Here is a 22,142-nt window from a genome sequence, read left to right on the forward strand (position 1 = left end):
TCTAACAGAACCAGTCACTTCATCTTGTACCTGGTGAAAAAACTCGCACCAACCCTTCACATTTTCTGAGGTAACAAGGCAATATGACATAAGTACACAGGTAGTTACTATTCACTTAGCTAGACCACAGGGGAGCGGAGGGAGCAGGTGGCATCAGTTTTATTCCAAACAAAGAGATCAATATGGAATGGAAATCCCTCACTATTAGGTGCCTGGAGTTGGAAAATGTAATGGCTCTGACAAGAGATAAAACAGAATCACCCTAAGTTTATACACAAAAGTCTAGATTCCACATCTGGTTGAGTTATGCTCCTCTGAGCCTGGGGCCAGCCAGGGACAGGATGGTCCCCAGCATAAATTATAGCAGCCTCAGGGTCACGTCCCCTATACGGTGCCCTTATGCCAGCTGAGGATTCTCCAGCCCAGAGGGAACCTTCAGAGGCTGAAGGCCTCGGCTTTATGGCTCTTTTGCACCATCAAAGCAGGCCAAAGCAGGTGGAGTGGGGGCCAGAATCTAGAAAAAAATGTCCAGCGTATTTTGCCTTCTCTAGCTCTTGCTTTGATTGGGACAGTGATACAGTTTTGTTCTGTACTGGTGTCCTTTATGTTGCATACAGCACAGCTGGAATCATTTTTCTGTGACCTTCACTATGCATAAAAAGAAGCGTCATCAGAAGTAACAGGCAGATTTCAGTCTAGTTAAAAATCAAAATTAAATTTGAATTTGGGATTACATTTCCCAAAGGAGCCTAAGGGAGTTAGGGGCTTAATTCTCATTAATGCTATATTAAAATTACATTAAAATATATAAAGATTATTTACCATTTCTCTTGCTTTATCAAGTGAAATTGGTGGTTCCAGGCACCTTGTAAAGAAGAATGTAGTTATTGTCACTTACAAAGGGAAGGATGGCCCAGTGGTTAGGGTACTAGCCTGGGACTGGTTATTTCCCTGAGAACAATTGGCTAAGGGAGAGAGAGAGAGAATGCACTTGCACTCCTGATTCTACAAAAATCTTAAAACTTTGAATTGCTCTGACATTGGTATACCAGACACTTCCACTGCTCAGACAACCACCTACAGACAATAGATCCTTCAGTACCGGGGTTTCTGATTTTCTGCTTATGAAATCCACAGCTCCAGATTTCTTTTCTGCTTCCAGCCTCTGATGCTCTGAAACTCTGAGCTCATCTCGAAGCTCCAGGTTCTGTTTGGTCAGCATCTCAATCTGATTTTTTAGCTTGCCATGGGCAGCATGCCAGTGGGACTCATTTCTCCTGAACTCCTCCTGGAGTCCTGCAATCTGCTGTTTTAACATCTGTTATTAGAGAAAGGCATATAACATCAGTGCACCATTCCAGATGAGGTAAGTGCATCTCATGCATTTGGAAAGACATACGAAATCTGTGGTTTTGCTTAAAGCTTTATTGAAACTTTTCATTATGACGTAAACATACACACAACAAATCACACAAGATCTACCAAAATACACAGCAATAAAAGAAACAAACAAACAAACTCTCTAACTAACAAACAAACAGAAATCCATACTGCAGAAGAGCCAAAGAAAAGGAGCCTAAGAAAAAGGAATAGGTATTAGCCCCCTACAGTATTTAAGATGTACTGACAAGCATCTACAGCAGTGAGATATTAAGCCAAAAAGGGATGATTTTCAGAACTGCTGAACACCCACTATAAATGAAGTCAGTGGAAGTTGCTGGTGATCAATACTTTTCAAAATCAGGCTCTAACATTCCAACCATCATGGAGCATCTCACTGTTTTTGCATTAAAAACAATAAGATTTTCTTTAAGTGGCTTGGACTGATGGAACAATTTGACTGATTCAGGTTCTGATCCTAATGAGTTTAGAACATTTACAACTCTTCCTGATGTCAATGACAACTCAAGCCTGGATGTCTTTCAAAAAAACATGCTGTAGCTCAAACAGAAGTTATGGGCTTGATGCAGAGATTAGTAGATGAGGTTATTGGACCTGTGTGATGCAGGAGGTCAGCCTAAATGATCATAATGGTCCATTCTGATCTTAAAATAAAAATCTATGAATCTATGGACACTGGCCAAGCCATTTTAGAAATACATTTAAGCGTACATCTCCTTAGACATGCCCTGCCCCTTTATTAACCCTGCACCTTTAAATGTACAGGAGTGGATGTGCAAAGATCTCGAGCCTTTCCTTTGCTCAGGGAGAATGACACCTAATGCTTAATTGTAATCTGCCATTTTGACAAATAGGGAGGAACTGGCTGAGAATTTGAAAGTGGAAGGCATCTTGGGTGAAAGTGATCATGAAATGATAAGAGTTCATGATTCTAAGGAATGGTAGGAAGGAGAACAGCAAAATAAAGACAATGGATTTCAAGAAGGCAGACTTTAGCAAATTCAGGGAGTAGGTACGTAAGATCCCACGGGGTACAAGTCTAAGGGGAAAAACAGTAGAAGACAGTTCACAGTTTTTCAGAGACATTATTAAGGGCACAAGAGTAAACTATCTCACTGCATAGGAAAGATAGGAAGTATGGCAAGAGACCACCCTGGCTTAACCAGGATATCTTCAATGATCTGAAAATAAAGAAAGAGTTCTACAAAAAGTGGAAATTAGGTCAAATTACAAAGGATGAATATAAACAAATAACACAAGTATGTAGGGACAAAATTAGAAAGGCCAAGGCACAAAATGAGATCAAACTAGCAGGAGACATAAAGGGTAACAAGAAAACATTCTTAAATACATTAGAATGAAGAGGAAGACCAAGGACAGGGTAGGCCTGTTACTCAATGAGTAACATAGAGAATGCCAGTGAAAAGGAGGTAGGATCAGAGGCTAAAATAGGGAAAGAACAAGTTAAAAATTACTTGGACAAATTAGATGTCCTCAAGTCACCAGGGCCTAATGAAATGCATCCTAGAATACTCAAGGAGCTATTAGCAATTATTTTGTAACCACTTGGTCCAATAAAAGGTATTACCTCACCCACCTTGTGTCTCATAGACTTTAAGGTCAGAAGGGACCATTATGATTATCTAGTGTCTCTTGATCCTGCATGACTTTGTAATTAAAAAATTAGCACTATATAAAATCAATGTAGCCCCTATTAAATGGATTAAAAACTGATTAATTGATAGATCTCAAAAAGCAATTGTAAATGGGGAATCATCATCCAGTGAGGTGTTTGTAGTGGAGTCCTACTGGGATTTGTTCTTGGCCCAGTGCTATTCAATAATTTTATAAAAGCATTGCTGGTAAAATGTACAGATGACATGACAATTGGTGGCACTGTAAATAATGATAGGAACAGGCCAGTTAGAGAAAATGATCTTAGCAAGTTGAGCTCATTTGAACAACGTGTATTTTAATTGAGCCAAATGCAAAGTCATACATTTAGGAACAAAGAATGTAGGTCATAGTTCCAAGATAATGGACTGTATCCTGGAATGCACTGGCAAAGAAAAGGACTTGGCCTTAGATAACCAATTAAACATTAGATCTCAGTGCAGTGCAGTGCTATAGCTAAAAGGACAAATGTGATTCTTTGATGTATAAGCAGGGGAATATCAAGTAGGAATAGGCAGTTGGTATTATCTCTGTGTATGGGATTGATGAGACCATTACTGAAATGATGTATCAGTTCTGGAGTCCACATTTCAAAGAGGATATTGAAAAACTGAAAAGGATTCATAAAAGATTCACAAGAATGATTTGAGGTCTGGAAATCATGTTTTATTGAGAGAGACTTGACTCAGTCTAGTTAAAAGCGACAAAGAGTCCGGTGGTACCTTATAGACTAACAGACGTATTGGAGAATAAGCTTTCGAAAGCTTACGCTCCAATATGTCTGTTTGTCTGTAAGGTGACACAGGACTCTTTGTCGCTTTTTACAGATCCAGACTAACACAGCTACCCCTCTAATATCAGTTAGTATATCCAAGAGGTGAATTGATTATGGTCTACAAATACTTACACAGGGAAGTGATTTATAAATCTAGCAGAAAAAGGCATAATGCTATCCAGTGGCTGGAAACAGAAGCAAGACACATTCAGACTGAAAATAAATTGTAGATTTTTAACAGCGAGGGCAATTCACCATTGGAACAAGTTATCTCAAAAAATGGTGGATTCTCCATCACTTGAGGAGCAATTCTCATATCCATTCTAGGATGGACTACAAACTGATCTTTAAAAACCACATTTTCTTTTTCCCCGTCTTTATACACTACTTACTTGTATTTCTTCTGATTTCACGTCCTCCCTAGTGACTCTAGCTGCTGTTGCGTACTTCTTAAATTCAACCTTTTCTTTCTTCGGTGTGTGAATGCAGTCTCTCTTATATTCTTCTAAGCAATTAAGTTCTTGAGCCTTGCTGGTCTCAAACTGGTCCATTTGTGTTCTGTTCAAAAGGTAAATTGGGGATTATGAAGCTGATGTAAAGAATGTAGGTTGAATCCTGTCTTTGGATGAGTATCCAGGATTCCCAGATTTAGGGCTTGATTTTCAGAGGTCAAGGGCATTCACAGCAGACATTGAAGTCAAGGGGAGCTATAGGTACTCAGCAGCTCTGAAAAAATCAGGTCTGTAATCACTGAGAGTCACAGGTGCACGTTTGAAGGTAGAATTTGTCCTTTTGAGCAAATGGAAGGCAATTCCCATTGGGATTTTCTTTCCAGCCAGCTCTATAGCCATGAATTTTACAGGTTTTTAAACACATTTTCTTAAGCCATAAAGGGATAAATTATGGTAGCCATTGTCAGGCCAGGACATTTTTAGTAAGGCATGCAATGATTCAATTCTAAACTTGGATGCCTTAGGCAGTCCAACCTTTTAGTGACGTTGCACAAAATGGCGTCCTGCATGCAGCATGACTATGCCCATGGTGACTGTGAGGTCACACTGTGCAGAGGACACCAGACAGAATCATCCTACAGGCCAGATCTGGCCCATGGGCCACTAGTTGGACCATGTTTTTTTAAATTCTGGGGCATGCAATGCATGCATTGCATACCTAGATGGCACACCATTGATCGCAGCCCATAGCGGTTGTGCTTGAAGAGAGAGAGAGCACAGGCGGCTCCTTCCCCACACATACCCATCAGGGTGCAAGGTTGGAGACTGAGCTTCCAGAGGCCCTAGCTTCCCCAGAGTGAGAATGGCCATAGACCTTACGTACCAGTTAGTGGAGGGAGCTGTTGGGAATGTTTGCTAGAGGTATGGCAAGTCCAAGTGCTCAATGTACAATCTTAACGCCTAGGAGACATTTTGCCATTCCGATCCTAAAGCCTCTAGATGCCAGCACTGGGGCAGTGCGTGTTTTCACGCACGGGAGCTCCAGGCTGTAAGTCCTTAATAGAGCCCAGAATGTAGCATATTTGTATGAACTGAAATCAGTGTTTGGCCAAAATGCTCACCCCATTTTTTGAATATATTATTATATCATTTGTTAGCCTCAGAGGCAGGCACATGAGGCGGCAGTGAGGTGGTTAAGAGCATTTACCTCACTAACTGGGCCTGTCACTGCAGAGGTTCTCTAATGTACGAAATGGAAACTAACACTGACATTAAGAGACGCACAGGCCCCCTCCTCCTCCTGCCCGAAGGAAGGTGCCACTCCAGGAATGACCTTTACAGTTTATTTATTTGGATTTAATTCATTCGCACCTTTTTTTTTAAAAATGAGCCCTTACGGTATTCTGGGTTCATGAACATTAAAAGTAATACATCTCCCCAGTAACCAATTAACTCCTCACTCCAACATCTAGTAGGAGTAATAAATACAACACCCCTGCTTATGCCAATCTTCTCCGTGCCCCTTGTGAGAACAGAAGTGTTACCAAGAAAGTCAACAAAGTTGGGCCATAGCAGGAAGCAATTTCTAAAGTGGAGGGTCTTTCATGGCAAATGCCCTACTTTCACAGCTAGACCAGTGAGCAATCAGTTCCAGCACCTCAACTGATTTAATCTCGGGCAGAATCACCCAAAGAGACCAGAAGTGTTTCAGTTAGGGTTGACCCCAACCTTCTAGGGGCCTTATACAATTGATTAAAACCAAAGCCTTGAAATGCACATGGAAGTGAATTGGCAGCCAGTGCACATCACAGGTGTAAACTGTTTCCTGCAGAAAACACTGCCTACAAAGCAGACCTCCATGTTTCATGAAAACTGAAGTTCTCATAAGGTTTTCAGCTGTAGCCCCAATGTAAAGCACATTGCAACGACTCAGTTGCAAACTTACAAAGACCCTGGTGATGGAAGTAAAATCCACAGCCAAGAGAAAACCTTCTAGCTAAACGGAGGGAAAAAGCACCCATGATTGCTGTTGCTACCTGGACATCCAGAAGCTGCTGTAGATCCAACGAGAACAGCAGGTTATATGTCACAAATGGCAGGCAAACTCCCCAGAAATAATCTTCGCCAAATCTCCTTAAAGCTTTCCACAGCCAACAGCAATTATCTCAGTTCTGTCTGGGTGGAGTCTCAGTCTACTAGCTCTCATCTCCGCCCCAGTCTCTGTTAGGCAGCGTGCATATGCCAAATTCTAAACTCGGAGAATTTTCACCCTCCAGTCTGCACTTCTCATGCCTGCAGAGGCCTAAGGAAAAAAATGTGTTTGAAAACCAGAGAATGGATAGGAGCCTGGACAGGTCCAGGCATGCCAGCTGACTCCCTCAAAGGGCTCTTATTGCGTCGACCAGGCAAAAAAGTCAACACGGAATAACTGAAGAGCTCTATCACTGTGGCTACCAACCAAGGCTCCTGATGTGCTCATTAGTTTAAAAAGTACAGAGCCAGATCCTGAGCTGGTGTAAATCACTGTGCGGTCACTGACGTCAATGGAGCTAAGCAAGTTTACCCCTGCTGAGGATCTGGCTCACAAACTGGAAAGAGGAAATGAAAAGCTCTACACTACACAGCATGCCATCTGTGGATTTGTGGATAAACATCTTTGTGAAAATGGTAGAGGCAACCACAACTAACTCCATCAAAACGCTGTCAACAACACTCTTTTTAGGGCCAACACTATTATTAGATGCCAAAGCAGTATACTCAGTAAGACAAACCCACCAGAGGGCACCATCTATCTACATGAACAGAGTACAGTGCTGTCTAGGAAAGTATTGCATTAACTCTGCATGAGAAACATCACTTAGCAGCTGAAGGCAACACCAGTACATAACTTTGGAAAAACTGCAGCTTACTTTCTTTTACTGCTTTTTTAGATGTTAAACATAAACAGCCCAAACCCATAAGCTCTCACACATGGAACTCCTATTGAAGCCCATTGGAGAGCTTGTGGGATCATACCCAGAAAAGGATCTTTAACGAAGAAATTCATAATAAAATGCAAAGTATTTTGGGCAAGGATAGCTAAGGAAAAATATAGCACACTGTAATGCTGAAAGGACCTGATCCTAAACTCCTTGAAATCAATGGGAGTGAATATATAAAAGTGTAAACTTTTGGTTTGGTTTGGGGGCACATTCAGTTTGCAACATGTATTCAATGTTTTTTAAATGAATGTAAAAAAAAATCTAGATCAAGAAATTACTCTTACTTGACATAAGAAAAGAAATATTCTCATACCGAGTAAGAAATAGAAAGAACACAGTAATACCAAAAAAAGAAGTTTGCAACAGCTTTCAAACATGTTTTTAAAAAAATCACACTGGTTTTGAATTTAACCATGCCACGATTTTACTACAGGCTACAGGGTACCTACAGCTGAGATGGCGCCCTCTATTCCAAACCCCTGTTTTCAATCATCATTTTCCTCAAAATATTACTTTTTGGACTGAAAATGTTCCTGCTTGATCTCAATCGAGGAGAAAATTGTTTGAATTATGCAAACAAACATTTTACAGCTAAGCAATTTTACAGCTGCTTTGTTGCACTTAGATTATTTACAAATCGGCTCTTTTGAAACTTCAAGCTTGGCACATCTGTAGTCCCAAATACATCCTTTGCATGGTTTGGATAGATACCGCTATATAAAGGTGAGTAAATCTAAATGTGACACAGGATGATAACCAGGTTGGGCCTGATCTTCTGAGATGGGAGTGCCCCCAGCTCACAGTGACTTCACTGTGACTTGGGGATGCTCAGCAACTTGTACAGATCATTCAGCATTTGACAAGATCAAGCCCTAAAACTAGTCATCTGGCCACAGTTTTCAAATCTGTGTGCCCCTAGTTAGTCAGCTATATCCATATTTAGACATCCACGTAAATGGCCTGCTTTTCAGAGCACCCACAGCTTTCACTGAAATGAGGACACTCAGGGCCAGTGCAAGGATATTTTGCGCCCTAGGCGAAACTTCCACCTTGCGCCCTCTGCCCCCACCCTCCCCCCAGATCATTGCTTATTATAAACTTTCAAAAATGAATACTGCATAATGTGGCATTGTTCATTAGAATTAATACATATTCGGCTTGAAAATTTATTAATTTCATTATTTAGCCTACATATTTAATGAAAATAATTGAATAACCTGACAGGGTGTGGGGCTGGCCGGCTCTGGGCAGGGCAGGGGATGCGAAGCTGGTTGGAGATGGGGTGTGGGGTTGGCTGGAGACAGGGGGTGCGGGACTGGCTGTGTGCAGGGCAGGGGGTGCGGGGCTGGCTGCAGGCAGGGCAGGGGCTGCAGCAGGGGCTGGATGGAGACAGGTGGTGTGGGGCTGGCTATGGACAGGGCAAGGAGTGCAGCAGGGGCTGGCTGCATGCAGGGCAGGGAGTGAGGGGCTGGCTGTGGGCAGGGCAGGGGGTGTGGGGTGGCTGGAGACAGGAGGTGTGGGGCTGGCTGTGGGCAGGGCAGGAGGTGTGGGGCTGGCTGCAGGCAGGGCAGGGGCTGGCTGTGGGCAGGGCAGGGGGTGCGGGGCTGGTTGAGGCAGGGAAGGGGGTGCGGGGCTGGCTGCGGGCAGGGGGTGAGGGGCTGGCTGGATACAAGGGTGTGGGGCTGGCTAGAGACAGGGCAGGGGGTGTGAGGCTAGCTGTGGGCAGGGCAAGGGGTGTGGGGCTGACTGGAGGCAGGGCAGGGGATGAGGGGTTGGCTGCAGTCAGGACAGGGGGTTCAGCTGCCATGGATGGAGCTGGAGCACAAAGAGCAGCTGCAGAAGGAAGAGCTGTTGGACAGAAGCTTCTGTGAGGAACCAGCTCTGTCCCATGGAGAGGTACCGCTGCGGAATCTGCATTTTAAATAGCAGTGGGGACGCCCCTGCAGCGCCTTGCCCTCTCAGCCTCCTGGGCACTGGCTCTCTGCGGCTCACTCCCTAGGGGCTCAGCCAGGGCCGGTGCAAGGATATTTTGCGCCCTAGGTGAAACTTCCATCTTGCGCCCCCCCCCCCCCAAAAAAAAATCACACACATTATACACAATACACGGTCACGAAATTGTGCCCCAGACCTTTTTTTTTTAATCTGCCATGAGGCTGCAACAACTGTAAATGAAAAAAAATGAAATTTTATTCCTATCAGTCCTTTTTCTTGTTCACTATTAAAAGTAAAGGATAGAGAATGCATGTCACTTACTATAATTAACTATTTGAATTTCATCAACTGTTTGACGTAAATATTGATTAAGAGATCAAGATGACTTTCAAGCTTAAGCCTGAGTATTCAAGCCTTATTAGGTTTATGTTGCAACCATTACACTAAACAAAAGCACAGATGTAGGCAGATCTTATCCTACTGGTGTAACAGCAACTGCTCTGGATAGGATCAAAAAGTTGTTCCATATTAGGGGTTGTCAAGTTTCTCAGAGGCATTGTGGTCCAGGTTTGTTTTAAAGAAATAGACCCCTATCCTGCAATCACTTATGCAGGAGGTATCTGTTAAGATGTTTTGCCTTGTTCTACTTTACCTCACTTGAGATAGGTGCAATTGAAGCATCTGACAAAATAATAGGAGAGCAACCTTCCAAGTTAGTAAGGAAAACATCTGGCTAGTACAACCTAGGGTCCCACTATTGTGCTGCTCTGCTAGAAAGAATGATAAAAGATTAAAGTTCACAGAAGGTACAACTCCAAGGTGCTCCGAGCTGTCCAGCTAATCCTTGAATGTTACATTGTAAGAATTCACATGCAAATCCCATTTGCTTGATTCGAAAGAGGAGGCCATCAGTGGGAGAGGCCTGGGAGCTCTAGAGATATTAATAGTTCATGTCTGTTCCAGTATTTAGTATCAAATCAGGGCTTTAGCTGTCAGCAAACTACCACCACACCTACTTATTTCTCAGCATCGTGCACGTTGTGGCTAGATGGTGATCCTGAGTTACTTGTTACCTTACACAAGAGAAACCTACATTTTAAAGAATTATTTCAAATGGGACAATAAAACAGGAGTAACAAACTTTCTGCTTTTCTGAGGTAATAGCCCCAGAAGTTCTTCATTATTTAACAGAGAGCCTGAGCTGAGTGCTGGAACAGGAGGCAATAGGATGTTGAAGGGCTTCTGTGAATGAAGAGGAAGAAGTGGCTCTTGGAGCCTCTGGGCCTGATCTAAAACCCATTGAAATCAGTGGGAATTTTTCCACTGACTTCAAGGTCTGGGGATTGGTCCTGCTTTGAGCAGGGGTTGGACTAGATGACTTCCTGAGGTCCCTTCCAACCCTGATATTCTGTGATTCTATGAAGGTGGATCAAGGCCTCTGATAACAAGAGTAACTTTTGTAAACTTCTCATTTCTGGGCAATGAAAATACTTACTTACTGAAATAAGGACATGATTGCTGGGGATGGAAGAGATGTGGAGATATCCGAGGATGAGAGGCTTACAGTCACCTGGGTTGGGGATCTGGGCTAAGGGTGGTTGGTGGTGAAGTAAGATAGGAAATATGTGTAAACGAGCTCTAAAACTAAGAAGTGGGGGCTTAGTAGGTTTTAACACATGCAATAGTTTAAAACAACACACAAGGGTGTATGGATTGTTTGTAAGGGGTCTGTTTAGTAATGAAACAGAAAATCACTTCAAGTTTAGAAAATGCGGGAACAGTTTAGATACAAACAGGAAAGGGAATATAAAAAACTGTACAGATTTTGCAGAATATGATGTGAACCTAACAACTATGTCACCTGATTTTTGTCTCCTCCTCTTCCCATTTCCTTATTTTGCCCCCATTGTTTGTCACTATCACTTGGTGTCATTTTTAATTTAGATCACAGGCTCTTTGGGCTAGTGAGTCTCTTTTATTTGTCTGCAGAGATCCTAGAACATTTTTGGACACAGAATACATAAGTAATAATATTCATAACAATAATTGCCAAGTGATATACAAACTTAAATGGGATAGAGCCCAGGGGATCCCCCAGATCAGCGCGCCGCCGTGGCAGCCGGCAGCCCAGGGGATCCCCTGGCCCAGGGAAACCCTGGGCTGCCGGCTGCCACGGCGGCACCCTGACCCGGGGGACCCCCTGGGCTCCGGGCTGTCGCGGCAGCACCCTGACCCGGGGGACCCCCTGGGCTGCTGGCTGCCGCGGCGGTGCGCACTGACCCAGGGTCAGCACGCGCCTCCGCAGCAGCCGGCAGCCCAGGGTTTCCCTGAGCCAGGGGATCCACTGGGCTGCCGGCTGCCACGGCGGCGCCCTGACCCAGGGGACCCCCTGGGCTGCTGGCTGCCGCGACGGCACCCTGACCCAGGGGACACCCTGGGCTGCCAGCTGCCGCCGGCAGCTCAGACTCCCTCTGTCCCAGCAGCAGCGGCCGGTCAACCATTTAAAAAAAAAATTTGGGGGCGCTTTTTTGCACCCCCAAATCTCGGCGCCCTAGGCAACCGCCTAGTTCGCCTAAATGGTTGCACCGGCCCTGGGCTCAGCCCTGCTCCTCTTGCCCCCAGTCCATCATTAGGCCTGGGTGCACGGAAAGCATGCAGCATATCTTTGTACTGTGTTAATGACTCCTGAACTGGTGGGGGCTATGCCTAATTGCTGCCACTATCTCTTTCTTTGCTGGGCAATTAGATGACAATTAACTTGGAATAGCCCAGAGGGGTCAGAGTAGAGAAGGAGGGAGGAGAGACCTTTATGTTTCAGTTCTTTGCAAAGCCAGTTAACTTTTCTTTTCAGCTGCCTATAAACAAACCTAGTAGAGAAAAGAGTTTCTTCCCCACATCCCCTCCCCCAAAAAATCAGTTATGATTTTAATGGATCCATAAGCAAAATAATTCTGTAATCAAAAAGACAAGTTTCCTGCTTTCCCTTCCACAAAGATCTATTTCCAACCCAGGTAACTTATTATTTATTATCTGTAGTAACTATCTTCTCACGTTTGAATGATACACTGTAGTGGTGTCGGAGTTCTTTGGAAATCCCTCAGCTCTTTTGCGGTGTTGGGAGTGAATGCTAGACCCTTGGTTAATTACTTTTACCTTACTTCATGTGCCTATCTTTTGGTCATTAATTTTTGACGTTAAATTAGATTTTCAAAACCCAGCTTTAAAATGATGTTCATGCCGACAATTGCAATTTAATTGTCTAAACGGGAAAATCGATGCCTTGAAATTATGGGATCTAATTTTAAAATTGTATTAAAAATGTGGCATTATAAAGGGGAAATATTTTAAAAGGTTTATCCAGCATCCCCATTACTGTTACCCAGGATTCTGCTTCAAGCAGTAACACAGGAGGGAGGGGGCAATGTACAGATTAGTGTTCAGTGGTACTTCAAACAAAAAGACATTTACTCTTAAATTATCTCGTTGATGCCTAATTGACGATCTAATAGCATGCATCAAGTACATCAAAACTTCGCTGAATAAGCTTGTTAGCATTTCTAAGGGGGACACTGAACATTCCAAACAGTGATAAGTGGTGCCTGCGGGCGGTCGTGCACGCATGACTGCGGCAGCTTAGACTCCTTCTCTGTCCCAGCAGCAACGGCTGCTCAACCATTTAAAAAAAATTTGAGGGCGCTTTTTGGCGTCCTCAAATCTCGGTGCCCTAGGCAACCGCCTAGTCTGCCTAAATGGTTGCACCGGCCCTGAGGACACTTATGCAGGATTTAACAACCTAGCTTTAGGAACTCAAGGCTGAAAATATTGGCCGTAGTGCATGGTCAGCTAGATTTGTTCTGCATACCACGGGATGGTTTACTTACCTAAGAAAATGCCTTGCTTTCTCTTGTTCTTCTTTCATCATCGCTAGAAGAGGGGTTTCTCCACGATATACACCAACCTCCTTTTCCAATTCCTCTAACTTGTCAGTAAGCCTTCTCTGAGCTGCTTCTATGAAGATAATCACGTTACTACATATAACTTACTGTGTATTCATTAAAATAGTGCATGTATTTAACTACAGCAGAATTGCATAGACCAGGAAAATGCAAAGTTCTCTGACTGTAACATCTTGGAACCCAATCCTGACACTATTCACTATATAGCAGTGGCTCTCAAACTTTTCTACTGGTGACTCCTTTCACATAGCAAGCCTCTAAGTGCAACCTCCACCCCCTATATAAATTAAAAACACTTTTTTATATATCTGACACCTTTATAAACGCTGGAGGCACAGCAGAGTTTGCGGTGGAGATTGACAGCTCATGACCCCCCATGTAATAACCTCACAACCCCCTGAGGGGTCCCGACCCCCAGTTTGAGAACCCCTGCTATACAGCATAACGCTTACTAGAGCAAATCAAGCACTACACCTGGCAGTAAGTGTGATGGATTGGGGGCTATGTTTGGGCCAAGGTATAAATTCCATTTTGGTTTTTGTTAATGCCACACTGTATTTCAGCCTCCATTTTGAATGTAACTTTTGAAGTGGCTTTGAGCATCCATTTTGTAGCAGGAACTTGACAGCTTGTGAAGAGTCTGTGTCTGAGGAGGTGTGACAGAGCAATCAAGGGCCATCAACACTGAATGGCTCTACTCCAGTGGAACAATTATTATTATTTATTATTGTAGCTTCTCTACCAGCAGGATCACTGACATTGAATGACTCTCTGCCCAGACATTCCTTGTATAAGAAATTCCTTCACTAAGCCTGTGTTTCCTTGCTTTCCTGCCATGTTGTCCTCAAAGTGTGTAACTAGAAAAACCAGAGCTCCCACAGCCAAGAATGGAACCAAGGAGAGGGATGTGTATGAGCAAGAAGGGGCTCAGGCACTGGTTCCTGGGTCCAGGCAATCAGACTGTGAGGTCCCACTGCCCAAGAAGAGGGTCAGACACGGATCTGCAACTGGCAATGTGCCTCAACTAGGAACAGTGACTATCCACTACTCGTATCCAGATCCCAGGAGTGTATTAGTATGTGGGATTCAGTTATTGGATCCCATCACTACAGACTAGAGTCCATCCAGAGAGTGGGATTGGACCAGGTTGTGACAGTATTTGCAGGATCAGGCTCTTGGTTACTGTAAATCCAATTGGAATTCACCCCTGTTAAGTACAATGTGCTGCACCAAAAATTTTCTAATTCAGAACTTTCACCTGGACATCAAACCGACCCAGAGGGGAAAGGAGACTGAACATGGCAGAAGCACAGTAACAAATCAATAGATAGTTGACATCCACTCAATCCCAGAAAATAACTAACTAAATTGCATGGGCATGTGGTATTTTTATAATTTTAGGAATTGCAGCCCTGGGCTTCCAAGGGTCCAATGAACCAGAAACCACAAGGCAGGCTCTTTTTCTGCCACTGGAGTTCCAAGCATTGTCCTTATTGTTCAAATAGAAATAGAAAAATCCCTCCTGAAAACCCGCTTCATCTGCAAGACTCTCCCCACATTAAGAAGAAAAGTAAGAGGATCAAATAAAATATAAGATTAAATCAAGTTTGTAAGGTAACTCTCCTCTCTGGTTCTTCCAATGCATCCTGCTTTTTCTTGTGGGCTGAATGTCTCCTATACTGTAAACTCTTCAGGGCAGAGGCTGCCTTAATGTCTGTGTCTTGCACAGGGCCAAGCACGTTTGTCTGTGCTTAGTAGCAATATGAATTAATTACAAAATGAGAGATGTGATGCTGGCATCTGAGCACATGGCTGGGAACTAGGATATAGCAGGCCATAACTTCACAGACAATTCACCAGGGATGAATTTGACCCCCTCAGTTTTAATCCCAGATCTCAAACCAGCTCACATTCTGGCCTTGTACATATCACTTAAACTCTCTCTCAGTTTCTCCATCCCTAAAATGGCAGCAACTCAACTTGGGTGCCAACTCTAAGTACAGTGAGGATGAAATTAACAATTTGTAAAGTGCTGTGAAGATGTGAAGCATTATGAGGGCTAAGCAACCACACCTACACATTCACACCAAAACAGAATTAAATTATATACAATTAGTAGTGGGTGGGCCCAGTCCAGTTCCTAGTGCACAGTTGCTCTCGTCACGAAACCAGTTACAAGTGGCACTGATGGACGTCCTTGCTGGCAGTCTCTGCAAAAAGACCAAGACTGGAATGGGCATATAGACTGAACTATCCCCTCAGCCCTAGAGGGAGCTTGGTTTTTCTAGGTCTGGGCTGAGGAATGTTCGCATGGTGGTTGGCATGGCATGGGATGGTGCATGCACTAATGAAGCATGTGCAGAACAGTGATGCAAGGGGTGGGGCAGGGAGGAGTCATGGGGGGTCATGTGCCCCCCCTTTAGCTGGTGCCTCCCCTTTGTGTCCCTCCCATGAGTGCAGTGTACTGATAAGAAATGAATTCTACTTGCACCACTGGTGTAGAATCATTATAAACCAAGAAAAATTCAACTTCTACTGACATGGGGAAAGAAGTTTTGCTTAGCCCTTACCTAGCGTACCCAGAACCGATTTTCTTTGTGCCCTCTCTTCTGCAAGGGTTTCTTTACTTTTGAATGCTGGGAACAGGCTGGCCACCAGATCACATGTTGATGGTGACGACTGCAGCTCTACATTTTTACCATCCTCAACATTTCTCTCACTCCTTGGCTCAGGCTCCCTTCCACCTCTTGCAGATCTCGGGGGCCGAAAGGGAGACTTTCGAAGAGAAGAGCAAGCCTTGTTTCCTCTCAGCCTGGCAACCCTGTTACCAGAGTCACTGCTGCTTGTGCTGAGGGAGAGATCCTGTTTGGCTTTTATCTCTTGAGCACCCAGTTTCTTTGGAGGTGGCTTAGTGTGCTTTTTCAGGGCCAGATCTTCTGCTCCACTGAGCTCATCAGTAGCATAATCAGCAGCATAATCAGCATCAGAGAGATCCAAATTTTTGTCTGTGTGACCTACTTTCTGAGGCACGTGCATTGTGGGAGACCGAGTGCAGTAAGATTTGGGGTCATCCTCACTGTCAGTGGATGTGCAGCCTGACCCACTGGACAAGGGTTGAGCTTTCCACCTGTAGGCAGCACTTCTGTTGCTTTGCCACTCTTGCTGGTGGCTGACAGATGTGATGTTCTTTTTCTTGTCCATGCCTTGAGTTGATTTGTGAGTAACTTTCATTATTCTGTCATTAACCATCTTAAACCCAGTGGTGGTTCCTCTTTGGCTCTCTTGGCTTTTGCTCACAGTGTAATCTTCATTGTGGCAACTGCTAATTCCTTTCATACCTGATGTGAATTTGAGGCCTGTGCTCCAATCCATCTGCTTGGTTTGGCTTCCTTCTAAATTCTGAAGCTTGGAACCTTCTTGGAGGATTTCCAAGGGTTTTTCTGCTCTCTGAGTTAGATTGCCCTTCACACGCTGATCCACAATATCTAGGTCCTTTTGAACTGTAGACTCCATGGAACTTTTGTCTGCTCTGTCTGAACGTCCTAGAGAATCAGTACTTTGAGCTTTATTTTTCTCACCTATTTGTAGCTTCATTTCAGTAATTTGTTCCTGACACTGCTGCAGGAGTTCAGCCCAGTTCATCTGCAGTGGTACAGCAGGATCCTCCTTTGCACACTCTTCTCCACCACCTCCTTCTCGTCTTTCTTCTGGGCATTGCTCAGGATCTCTTGTCTTACTGTCAACCTGAGCCTTTATTTCACTCATGGAGATAGTGCAATTTGTATTCTTCTCATTAGAGACCAACACTGTGGGGCTGCTGGACCGTCGATGTAAACGATTTAAATGTTTCCCCAGCTGTAATTTTCCTGCATCCTGTTGGTGAGGGAAAGAGAAGATATTCTGGCAATCAAAACTAACTCCTCTGGGATGTTTGGCTTGTTCTTTTGCAAGGTTCTCTTTATTTTTTTCAAGCCTTGCAATGCCTTCTCCACGTTTCAGGAAAGATTTCTGAGGGGTCGCTTTAGCCTCACAGAAGTTCTGCAAATACCAAAAATTATGTTTAAATTATGAGACTTTCTTCAAAAATGGAGAGAGAAATCAGATCCCATTAGGCGGAAGCCATAATAATAAAAACAGTTTCTTTGTTGTATGCCACATTTTTCTATCTTCCTTTATACCAAAACTTTTTAAACACACACAATGCTAGTTTTCCAGCATTTATACTACTCAAGTCACACAGCACAAAATAAATTCTCACAGGGAGGAATATTATAATGAGATAATGTTCAAACAGTGTTATTTTAGTTAAGCGTTTTTTTAGAAAGTCTAAAAAACCCTTCCAGAGTGTTTGGTTAACATAGGTTAAAACTCACTTCTGAAATGCCCAGATATTCTTTGTAAGCCTGTTAATTCGGTCCTTATGCACAGCTATCTTAGAATTTTTATTTCCATGTGATCAATGTGTTTTCCTATTTCTGCTTTCATAACAAAGAAATAGTTTCAATAGCTCAGATGAAAGGTATAAAAAATGTTAAAAAGTCATTCAATGAATTACAGACAAATATATAAATTAACTTGCAAATATCTGACTTCATGGTTCTATGCTCTCCACAACAGATGATGACATCAAAGCTAGCACTAAATCATGGCCTCTTTTTCTAAACTCAGGTATATGGACAAATTAACAAACTGCCAGCAGTATAACTGAAAACAGACTCTAACCGACAATCACTGCGCGAAAGAGTTTAGTGATGACGTCAGAGGTTGCCAATAAACTCAGATTCTGGCAAGCAAATTATTCTCACTGTTTCTCATAGTTTAACAACTGCACTGGAACACATTTTGAGTCTGTGCTTAAATCCAAAACCTGCTCAGATTATTCACAAAAGCAGTCCTGTTGATTTAGTCCATGTTCTGTTAGGGCAACATTCATCCCTGTACAGATGGGCAGGACCAGGCCTTTCTGTATCACTTAAGTCCCACTAAAACCCTATTTTGAGATCTCTGGTGGTGCTTAAGTCAAGTGATGGCCCTTTTGCACTGGGGGAAAGAGGACTTTAAACAGGATTTTGTGCTGTATTTTTTTTAAAACTGGTGGATTTACTTTTAAAGCACATCTTGAATTACTATGCTCTGGAGAAACACAGAGAGATAATGGGTGGACTTTTCAAAAGTGCCTAAATCACTTACGAGCACAGGTCCTACTGAAAGTCAACAGGACTTGTGTTCCTAAATAATTTTGGAACTTTTGAAAATCCCTGTCAACATACAGAGAATTGAAAGAGAGGAAACAAATAAAGGATGTCACAGAAGGCAGAATGATAGATAAATGTAATGAATATAATGGTGCATTACATAGCAAATAATTCACCACTTCATTTTATAATTACATTTCTATGTAGAAAGAAATACTAAGATTTCCCAGAATTTCAGATTAAAGTGAACACGGATGCTTGCTATTGTACTGATGTGATCTGGCAAAAGCCTCCCAAAAATTCTGAGAGGAGTTAGAACTCTCCTTTATTTAAATTTCAGGCCAGTGAAGTTTATTAAAGTAAACACCTTTGCTTTTATGACACATAGACAGCACTACATAAAGTAGTGAAAAGTTTTATGGTATTAAGTAGTTTGAGTTCTGTAAATTCACATAATCTTTTTTTTAAAAAGTTTTCTTACATTACTTGTATTTTTATAGTAGTACCTGAATTGATTGCTAGATACTGTATCACCTTGAAGTTTCCAAATGTTATACATTCTACTCTGGTTTAGTGATATAGAGTAGAATATTCTGGTTTGTGGTGATTATTTCGTCAGTTCTGCAGTGCTTACTAATAGATAAATTAATGGATAATATTTAAGAAGAGAAAATAGTTGTTTTACTAATCTGTTTATAAAGATAATTTTCCTTGAATAATATTAAAGTTGACCTTTTTCTGAAATCTCACACACCCAGGGATGAATTCCCAGCAAGTGGTTTCAGATTTTTTCTTTACTTGAGTTTTAACAGTATTTATTTGAACTGGAAAACCTAGCTGTAAACAATAGGTCAGCACTTGACAGTTTGCATAGTTACCATGCTAAGGAGCCTTCTGATTAGAGCGGGTCAGGAATTTTGAGGGGGGGAAGGAGGGAGATTTTTTTGTTGTTGAAGAAATGCCAATTTGTTGAAACCAAAACTTTTCACAGGAATAGATTGGATTCAATGCATTTTTCAATTCAAAGAATTTTTGTTTAAAAGGAAGATATTGATATTTTCAAAATAAAATATTTCTTGTTTTCTGGTTCAAAATAATTTTTGCACAGAAATTTATGCTAATTAGAGTAAAATAAAATAAAATAAAAATGGCCAAAATCAAAATGACAGGTTTTGATTGACCCAAACAGAATTTGGTGGGTTTTTTTTTGATTTTCAATTCATAAACATTTTTGAGAGTCCAACTTTTCTGTCCTGATTCAGACTGGGGAAAAATGTAATCTTGAAAACTGTCATGGGACAGGAAAACCATTTCCTGCCCAGCTCTTCTAATGCTTAACTAACCTGTGAGAGATTTATATGAACCTTCTAGATTCTGTATTATGCTTATCACTAAACTCAGATAGTTTACTCTTTCTGTTAACCTCATGTCACAGCTATTCTAATGTGCACATGTACCCTATTATTGTTCAGATATCTGAATTGAACAAGAACTACACGGCACCATAAAAACTTTCAAACCCAAAACATGTCCTTTAAGCTCTAAAAAGGCCATACAGCCTCCGTGCCACAGAAGACCCAAAGCTTGACAGAAACAATACATTATGATGGGAAGCAAGAAGCAGAAAGCAGAAGCCTCCACATCCCCATGTGCTGTTGAAGCAAGGCTAGGGTTGTTTGTGGGTAGACAGCAGAATGGTGGCATGGACAATAGATCTTCAGACTGCACTGATCCACTGGACCACAAAACTGTGTGTGTACAAAGGGAAAAGGATGCTGTACAGCTGCTACTAGGGCCCATACACCATACCGGTAGCTATGGCCTGGGTTCAAAGGTCACTAATACCCACCTCCAGCTCAGAGGAGGGAGGAATTCGTCCTCCTTTATCTGTGCTTTGCCCTCCGAGAGAGAGAGAGAGAGAGGAGTGAGGTCCATTGGACTGAGTCTTGGACTAAGAGCCAGATAGGTCTGCGTTCTCGCTGTGATATTGATTCCCGCAGTGACCTTGGGCAGCCACTTACCTTCTCTATCTGATTGTCTCAATTTGTAACACATTTAACTCACAAGAGTACTATATGGACCAATTAATATTTTAAAAGTTATCTGGGGGTGGAAACTACCACACAAAACTAGAGAAACAAGGCGAGTGAGGTAATAGCCTTAACTGGACCAACTTCTGTTGGTGAGAGAGACAAGTTTTTGAGCTACCTGAAGAAGAGCTCCTGAAGAAGAGCTCCGTGTAGTCTCATCAATAGAAGTTGGTCCAATAAAAGATATTAGCTTACCCACCTTGCCTCTCTAATACCCTGGGACTGACATGGCTACAACTACACTGCAAATGTAAAAGCAAAGAATTTTTATTTTTAAGCATCGTTGGTGCCTTCAGGGAAGTCTTATTCACGTCACTGCTATGAGTGTGAGCTGTCATGTGGTTCTAGACAGGGTATGGCCCTAAGTGCTCTATTATTCAGAAAGCACGTGGCTCCACCCAGTGCAAAGGTTCACACATGATAATACAAGCAAAGGATTCAGTAAGGGCTTGTCTACATCAGAAAGTTGCAGCGCTGGTGAGGGAGTTACAGCGCTGCAACTTAGGAGGTGTACACATCTGCAGGGCACCACCAGCGCTGCAACTCCCTGTTTGCAGCGCTGGCCGTACTCCCGTTTTGTCTCGGGTGTAGAGGATCCAGCGCTGGTGATCCAGCGCTGGTAATCAAGTATAGACACTTACCAGCGCTTTTCTTGACCTCTGTGGAATAAGCAGGTATCCCAGCATACCTGAGGAAGCCTCTGGTAATCAAGCTGGTCTCCTTCCCCGGTTTGCTCTCGCGTTCCCCGAACCCCGAGCAAGCAGGTCTCCTTCCCTGAGGTTTGCTGGGTGGTTCCGGGAACGCGAGAGCAAACCGGGAAAGGAGACCAGCTTCGCCGCGGTTTGCTCTCGCGTTCCCCGAACCCGAGCAAGCAGGTCTCCTTCCCTGAGGTTTGCTGGGTGGTTCCGGGAACGCGAGAGCAAACCGGGAAAGGAGACCAGCTTCGCCGCGGTTTGCTCTCGCGTTCCCCGAACCCCGAGCAAGCAGGTCTCCTTCCCTGAGGTTTGCTGGGTGGTTCCGGGAACGCGAGAGCAAACCGGGAAAGGAGACCAGCTTCGCCGCGGTTTGCTCTCGCGTTTCCCGGAACCACCCTGCAAACCGCAGGGAAGGAGACCTGCTTGTTCGGGGTTCGGGGAACGCGAGAGCAAACCGCGGCGAAGCTGGTCTCCTTTCCCGGTTTGCTCTCGCGTTCCCGGAACCACCCAGCAAACCTCAGGGAAGGAGACCTGCTTGCTCGGGGTTCGGGGAACGCGAGAGCAAACCGCGGCGAAGCTGGTCTCCTTTCCCGGGTTTGCTCTCGCGTTCCCCGAACCACCCAGCAAACCGCAGGGAAGGAGACCTGCTTGTTCGGGGGTTCGGGGAACGAGAGAGCAAACCGGGAAAGGAGACCAGCTTCGCCGCGGTTTGCTCTCGCGTTCCCCGAACCTCCCTTGAAGCCGCCCAACAGCGCTGCAGTGTGGCCACATCTAACACCACTTGCAGCGCTGGTTGCTGTAAGTGTGGCCACTCTGCAGCGCTGGCCCTATACAGCTGTACTAATACAGCTGTAACAACCAGCGCTGCAAAATTTTAGATGTAGACATGGCCTAAGAAACCTAACTGGGCCACCAGAAGCCTAGTACAGAGTACTGGCTTTGAGTGACTGTGCAAATGAATCATAACTAGCCTCCAGAGAGGATATGAGAA

At 43.5% G+C, this 22,142-nt stretch overlaps 1 protein-coding gene across 6 annotated transcripts in view; it reads right to left on the reverse strand.

The window, feature by feature from the left end:
- The window catches only part of LOC127048926 (centromere protein J-like), an 82,185-nt gene that overhangs the window by 15,748 nt on the left and 44,295 nt on the right, over window positions 1-22,142 (reverse strand). For 5 of the 6 annotated variants that reach the window (XR_007773826.1, XM_050949031.1, XM_050949032.1 and 2 more), the window contains 4 exons: window positions 15,742-17,209; window positions 13,097-13,223; window positions 4,243-4,408; window positions 1,103-1,318 (listed from right to left, as the gene is read on the reverse strand). Coding sequence is in view for 5 of the 6 variants with exons in the window: in XM_050949031.1 (XP_050804988.1) it covers window positions 1,103-1,318; window positions 4,243-4,408; window positions 13,097-13,223; window positions 15,742-17,209 (1,977 nt within the window). In the remaining variant the exon portion in view is untranslated. The remainder of the gene's footprint in view (window positions 1-1,102; window positions 1,319-4,242; window positions 4,409-13,096; window positions 13,224-15,741; window positions 17,210-22,142) is intronic. The other variant, XM_050949030.1, reaches the window with a different exon arrangement.

This window comes from Gopherus flavomarginatus, chromosome 4, assembly GCF_025201925.1.
Source record: "Gopherus flavomarginatus isolate rGopFla2 chromosome 4, rGopFla2.mat.asm, whole genome shotgun sequence".
NCBI classification, from domain to species: Eukaryota; Metazoa; Chordata; order Testudines; family Testudinidae; genus Gopherus; species Gopherus flavomarginatus.